The sequence below is a fragment of the Papaver somniferum genome, chromosome 7 (assembly GCF_003573695.1).
Source record: "Papaver somniferum cultivar HN1 chromosome 7, ASM357369v1, whole genome shotgun sequence".
NCBI classification, from domain to species: Eukaryota; Viridiplantae; Streptophyta; class Magnoliopsida; order Ranunculales; family Papaveraceae; genus Papaver; species Papaver somniferum.
The window spans coordinates 252,414,192-252,421,190 of NC_039364.1; the positions used below are offsets into that span (position 1 = coordinate 252,414,192).

Sequence of the window (6,999 nt, forward strand, 5' to 3'; positions counted from 1 at the left end):
TAACTAGTTAATAATAAAAAATTAATAAACTATTCATTATGAGCAATTAATGGGACCCTAATTAATAGAACACTTATAATGGTTAAATTGAACAAACTATAACCTATGATTTTTCTTCCTCCTAGACAAACCCTGACCACTCTTTATCTAGGCTAACTTAGCCCAACTGTGCTATGTATTTTTGATATCATGATTAGTGTTTATTTTTTTCATTTTCTTCCCCGTCATAGAATTCAAGGTACCATTTTTCCTAATGACTTCACCAGGGTTTGGTTTTACTCCCTAAAAGACACAGCATCACCTAAATTTTCATATCTCCCAAGCAGCATAAGCCATTTTGACACTTCAATTTTCGTCTAGCAGCATTAGCTGATTTCCTTTCTTTTATACCAACGATTCTATACAGACAACGATTTTAGGCAAGAGAACCGCCCCTCACAAAATTTGTGGGCCCCATCATCCCAAAAACAAACATGGGTCCCATTAGTGTTTTGTGTGAATGAGTTGTTTTGCCATTGTTCAAAATGTCGGTTCATAAATTTTTTTTGCTTTTATACTACCCTTAAACAGTTCTATAGACCTTCTAGCTTCAGGAATAGTAAACCATATGGCTCGAGAGAGAGGGCATTCCCTTGAGATGTGTACCAATCGTTCTATAGACCTTCACCATCAGATGCCGTTTCTTCTGACTTTTCTTCTCCGCGAAGCATTTTTTTAACTTAATAATGCCACGTGTACAGCTCGTTAAACTCCCTCCCTCTATAGATCGAGTTTTTACTGCAAAAAAACAACAAGAAAAAAAAAAGAAAAAGAAAAAACAGAAGAGGCCAGTTTCTGTCTCCGTCAGACATAAGACTCACTAAACATCTGACCGATTCTGATGGGATTCAAACAAGGAAAAGCATTGTACTTGTTTTCTAATCTCTGGTATTCGATTCATTTCTCTATTCTCATTTGAATCCCTAATTTTCATTAATTTTGTGATTTTGGGGCATTGTTTGCACTTATCTAGTTAATCTTGGATTTATAGCTTTCACTCTCGAAATTGCTCGGTAGTTGATTTAGTATTTTAGAACATTAAATTAGGGGATTTCCTAATTTTACTCTGCTTAAGGCTTCATGGTGATGTTGAGTTATTGCTGGTGTTGTTGATACCCTACATTTGTCGATCTTATCTAATGATTGAAGGGTTATAATGAAACTTCGGGCGGGCCTCATTGGACTGGTAAAACATACGATGTTTAGGATCTCACCACCTAATGCTTTGGAGTGGGTGAAGTGAGAGTTTGGAATATCATAGTGGTGGTGTCTTTATTGATTATCAAATGCACGTAGGGGAAATAGCTTACTTGTGTTCTGTCGTATTTGTTGGTGTGGTGCCATTGTCTTTTGTTTTTATGATTATATGCAAGTGAGTTTGTTAACTTTCAGTATTTGTTTCTTGAAAGACTTTATAAGTGACTAACCATGTAGACAAATTGTTCTGTGCTGTAGAAAGTAGTAGAGTAAGTAAGGGAAGAGCATAAGTAGTTCATCATGGCTGAGTTGGAGGAGCTAAAAAAGAAGCTCGCTCCATTATTTGATGCTGAAAAGGGTTTAGATGGGCCATCTATGAACCCTTATGAATCATACATGGCAAGTTCTTTCAGTGTTTATATGACACAAATAGTGCAACTTTTTTGTTGCTGTCTTATAAACTTTTGTTTTACCTATAGGTATCAGATGGTGGAACCGTAAACTTATTAAGCAGGTCTTGTGGGGTATATAACATCAATGAGCTTGGGTTGCAAAAACGATCTTCTTGGTTGGTAGATGAAACAGATGTAAGTGAAAAGACATATCGCTGTGCTTCACATGAGATGCGCATATTTGGAGCCATAGGTAGTGGCGCAAGTAGTGTTGTTCAGAGAGCTATCCATATTCCGTCTCACAGAATTTTAGCCTTGAAGAAAATTAGCATTTTTGAGAAGGTGTGTATAATATGGCCACTCATATGAGTCCTAGCCTACTATTAACTCCTTATTAATGGTTTTTGTCATATACTCAGTACTGGCTTAAGATAATCCTCGAAACGAAACATGCATGTCATCTCCTACTGATGGTGTTGATCTACATTTAAGTTTCTCTTGTTTGTATTCTAGGAAAAGCGGCAGCAGCTTCTTACTGAGATACGTACGTTGTGTGAAGCACCTTGTTATGAAGGTCTTGTAGAATTCCAAGGAGCATTTTATACCCCAGACTCGGGCCAAATAAGCATAGCATTGGAGTACATGGATGGAGGTTCCCTTGCAGATGTCTTACGAGTGCGAAAATCTATACCAGAACCAATTCTTTCATGTGTAGTTAAGAAACTCTTGCGAGTAAGTACCCTATTTGTCCTCACTTTCATCTCTCGCTTTCTTTTTGAACTTTCATGAAATTCGTGAGTATCATCTTCGCGGTCTATTTCTTAGAAAAATTTCTTCTTATGTTTGTTGAAGGGTTTAAGCTACCTGCATGGAGTTAGACATTTGGTTCACAGAGACATTAAGCCTGCAAATTTACTTATGAATCTAAAGGGGGAGCCAAAGATCACCGACTTTGGTATAAGTGCTGGGTTGGAGAATTCTATGGCAATGGCAAGTAACAACTGTATGTCATCATGAAAGTTTCATTCGTATGGTATGACTAACATTGGTGTCAATATGTTTTTCCAGTGTGCTACTTTTGTCGGCACTGTTACATATATGTCACCTGAAAGAATTCAGAATGAGAGCTACTCTTATCCGGCTGATATCTGGAGCCTTGGTCTAGCTTTATTCGAGTGTGGGACTGGTGAATTTCCATATACAGCTAATGACGGGCCTGTTAATCTTATGCTACAAGTGAGTCCCTCTTTTTACCTTTTCCAGTTCCGAAATGTTCCCTCTTTGATTTAGCTTGTGTGTTCCTATTGAAAATGAGTGTAACAGAATCTTTGGAACTACATGTAGTATCTGTGTGTACAATTCTACTCCATCTACTTATCTTGTTATCTGACATCCTGAAAGTGGTAAATGTATGGCAGATCCTGGAGGATCCATCACCTTCACCTTCAAAAAATTTCTTTTCCCCAGAATTCTGCACATTTATCGATGCTTGCTTATTGAAATGTGCGGATGCGAGGCCAACTGCGGAACAGGTGACTACGTGGTCATTCCGAGTGAATTATAACCGATGTCTTGTCTTAAATATATAAAAAAAAAATTGTCTAGTCTACCTTGAGGCACAATAAATCTGTACTGGTACTTGGGGAATCTTCTTTTGGTTCTGTTGGTTTAACAAGTATTGGAATCTTGGGTCGTTTCCTTCTATAAGGCTATTAATTTCATCTTTGATTCATTCACTCTTTCTTACTGTGCAGCTTCTCTCACATCCGTTTATTACAAGGTATGCAAGTGCAGAAGTTGACCTTGCAGCATTTGTTCGAAGCGTTTTTGATCCAACACAAAGAATGAAGGATTTGGCTGATGTGAGTCTCTACTGCTTTTCTACTTGTATTTCTTCCATCAGTTATTTTTTTTACCATTCATGTAACTGTTGTATCAGACGTTTACTCTTTAGACAATGTTGATATATAACTGGAGTATTTAGCTATAGAGTTACTAGACGAAAATTATTTTGATAGTTGTAACATTGTGAATGCTTGGCAGATGCTTACTATGCACTATTACTTACTTTTCAATGGTTCCGATGACCTTTGGCATCATTCAAAAACCTTATATAGCGATGATTCAACTTTCAGGTACTCTGCAAATTTCTTAAAACCATTGGTATCAATAAAATCCTAATTACTGTGCTATGTAAAACAATCAAGGTATATTTTGCAGAAGAGTTAGTAATGCATAATTTTTTGACCAATAACCGTTTCTGTTTGATTGTAGCTTCTCAGAGAAAGTCTCTACAGGCCCTAGTGAAATATTTACAACTTTGTCAAACCTTAGGAAAACATTAGCAGGTGACTGGCCCCCTGAAAGGCTAGTGCATGTTGTCGAGAAACTTCAGTGTCGAGCCCATGGCAAAGATGGAGTCGCAATTCGTGTGTCTGGGTCATTTATAATTGGGAATCAGTTCCTTATCTGTGGAGATGGGATACTAGCTGAGGGTATGCAGAACATCCAAGATCTTGCGATTGACATCAAAAGTAAGAGGATGGGAACGTTCAAGGAACAGTTCATCATGGAGCCAGGGAACGTGATTGGACGCTATTTCATTTCTAAGCAAGAACTGTATATCATCCACTAGAAAACTTTCCAACGATATTCTGTTTCCCAACAAAGCTGCCAGCTTATCAGCAATCTGTATTGGTACGTTATCAAGTGACTTGGAAGTTGGGGTCTATCATTGTTCGTTGATACTTTCTTACTCTTTGCACGTTATATTCTACTTTGTATGCAGGAACGCCTGTCTTGAGCAAACGGTCAAGATCTTCAAAACCACCTGATATCTTTTGAAGCTGTAAAAATTGTTCTTAAATTGAGCGTGTGTTTATTATGTCTAATTGAAATGCAGATTCCATACTGCATCAAAGTTATTCTATTTATTTATGCGAGTTGCAAACATAGCCACACTGTAATCCCACGCTGCAAAGCAGAATATCTAAGAAACTTTTTTACCAATTCAGTTTCTGTTGTCCTCTAAATAAACACAATCTTGGTTGTTAATGGCTACCCCATGTACTTTCAGATGGCCAAGGCCAATCATTCCATGTGTAATCTTGTTTTTTTTCTTTTTCTTTTTATGTGTACTCTTGTTAGGTGTGTTAGTCGGTCTCCAATCATCTTTATGCTTTCTTGAGCCAGAGGGTCATGATTTTTCCTGACCATTGAATTCCATTTGAAAAGCGTCTTAGTGGATCACCTCCCATTTGAGAAACCGGCAGTTACCCGTAAAACTTTCTTATACAGAGAGATGTTAACGAATGTAACTGTCTTTTGAACAAGGAAGACCCGTTCAACAACAACTTTCTTTGACAGGCATGGTCGACTTATTTTCTTGCAGGCATTTCTCCTCTCTGCAGATATAAAAACCATGGTTACAGAAGATCTACTTCTGTTTGTTGTTGGACCCGGAAAACATTTTGTTACTTATTTAAAACAACAAACAGGTCCCCACCACCACCATGGAGGTTGGTGCCTTGATCCCAACCACCGTTTTTGGTCTCTTTTTGTTCTGTTCATTACTCGGTCAACCAACTATGGTGTTGTCTCAGGGCCTTCAATATGGCTTTTACAACAATGTTTGTCCCGAAGCTGAGAAAATTGTAAATGAGGTTGTCAGCAAGTTTATGCGCCGTGATGCTCATATTGCTGCTGGACTTATTCGTCTGCATTTCCATGACTGCTTTGTTAACGTAAGTTCACCCACCACCACCTATACACGACTCTAAATTCTCGATCTTAAATTATTCCAAATTTTATTTTTCTCTGAGTTGCGCTCGATTTTTTCCAGGTTTAAGTATGATCTATAAGTTGATTAGAACGTTGTGTTTCCATATAAAAAAGTTTAGTTCTGGTATTTATTACTGGTAATGGTGAACTTAATAAATACGTTTGAAACAGGGTTGTGACGCTTCTGTCCTCTTGGAAAAAACACCATCAGGTGAACAGGTAGAGATGGATTCGCCAGCCAACTACAAGTCCCTCAGAGGAATGGATCTCATCGACAAGATTAAGAGCAAACTCGAGGATAAGTGCCCAGGCATTGTTTCCTGCGCTGACATCCTTGCATTTGCAGCTCGTGACGCTGCTGTCAACGCAGGTGTTTTACCTTACTTAGTTCCAGGTGGACGACGTGATGGATCAATCTCACGTGCTATGGACACAATGATCCTTCCAGCACCCTCTCTAACTGCCGAGGAGCTAACTGATACCTTTGCTAAGAAAGGATTTACCCAAAATGAAATGGTAGTCCTATCTGGTGCACATTCCATCGGTTATGCCCATTGCGCAACTTTCGGGTCTAGGCTATATGGAGACAAACCCCACCACTCTCAGGATCCTACTTTGGAACCTCTACACGCTGAAATTCTGAAGAATAAATGTCCACCATCAAGTATTCCTGAAGATGGATCCTTAGGTCATCACAAGGTGCCATTAGATTCAATCACACCTACGATCCTTGACAACATGTACTATGTAGGATTGGAACAGGGCAAAGGACTACTCGCATCAGATCAGGGACTGATGAAAAATCTTCATACAAGAAACTTGGTTTTCGAATATGCACAGAATCCAATTTCGTGGTCTAGACAGTTTGGGGTAGCCATGGAAAAAATGGGGACTATAGATGTTCTTACTGGTGACCAAGGCCAAATCAGACGCAAATGTAGGAGAATCAACTAAGATTGTAAACAAAGAAGGGACCAGCATGATTCTGTTCCATTTTTGTAACCCGTATGGAATTAAGTTTCTGTATCACGTTTGGGGCCTTGATTTAATGAAAGCCATGAAAAAGGAAGGCTGATCTTGTTATTCTTTATTTATTGTACTACTAGAGCTATTTTTGGGGTATTGCTATGATATTTGCGCGAGTGTTGGCTTTAATAAATTTTCTTAATCTCCCGGATATACTCCCTAGATAGATGACCTATTTAGTTTTAAATTTTGTCCCTAAATAGATAACATATACTAGTGGGAATTAAGTGTTTGACCCTGACCTCACTCTTTCTTACTCTAATGACCTTGGGCTTGAGAGGAGTTTCTAATTTCTGAGCCCACTTAAAACAGAGGGTCAAAAGAATAATACGGAGGGTCATTATAATAAAAAAGAGTGATGACGTCATCCAAAAAAATTGTTTGTTCCAAAAATAACCTTCCTTCTGTTTTTTCGTTAATAACTGAAAAACAGATCGAGATTTTGTTAGAATTCGAGAAAAGAGAGAGAACAAGGAGGATGATGTTTTTTACGAGATTGGTAGAGATTGTTAGTGATTTCTGATTTTATTCGAGAGAAGATCAAGGTTCAGTGATTTCTGATTTT

The 6,999-nt window shown here is 38.2% G+C and overlaps 2 protein-coding genes across 6 annotated transcripts; both read left to right on the forward strand.

The window, feature by feature from the left end:
* The first annotated feature begins 789 nt into the window (after nucleotides 1–789).
* Nucleotides 790–4,749, forward strand: LOC113300137 (mitogen-activated protein kinase kinase 3-like). 5 transcript variants are annotated; one of them, XM_026549324.1, is made up of 11 exons: nucleotides 790–927; nucleotides 1,495–1,635; nucleotides 1,716–1,970; nucleotides 2,142–2,360; nucleotides 2,481–2,618; nucleotides 2,697–2,864; nucleotides 3,047–3,160; nucleotides 3,383–3,490; nucleotides 3,672–3,763; nucleotides 3,903–4,325; nucleotides 4,417–4,749. In XM_026549324.1, the coding sequence occupies exons 2-10, from the start codon at nucleotides 1,537–1,539 to the stop codon at nucleotides 4,261–4,263; spliced, it is 1,554 nt and encodes a 517-aa protein (XP_026405109.1). In that variant the 5' UTR covers nucleotides 790–927; nucleotides 1,495–1,536; the 3' UTR covers nucleotides 4,264–4,325; nucleotides 4,417–4,749. The 5 variants fall into 5 exon arrangements, with proteins under 5 accessions (XP_026405109.1, XP_026405114.1, XP_026405111.1 ...); XM_026549326.1 differs by having other exon boundaries at nucleotides 824–927; nucleotides 1,478–1,635; XM_026549328.1 differs by lacking the exon at nucleotides 790–927 and adding an exon at nucleotides 993–1,225.
* Nucleotides 4,750–4,959: 210 nt separating this feature from the next.
* Nucleotides 4,960–6,550, forward strand: LOC113300138 (peroxidase 5-like). Its single transcript, XM_026549330.1, has 2 exons — nucleotides 4,960–5,371; nucleotides 5,580–6,550. Exons 1-2 carry the CDS (start codon nucleotides 5,141–5,143, stop codon nucleotides 6,360–6,362), a joined length of 1,014 nt encoding a protein of 337 aa, XP_026405115.1. The 5' UTR covers nucleotides 4,960–5,140; the 3' UTR covers nucleotides 6,363–6,550.
* The last annotated feature ends 449 nt before the right edge of the window (nucleotides 6,551–6,999 follow it).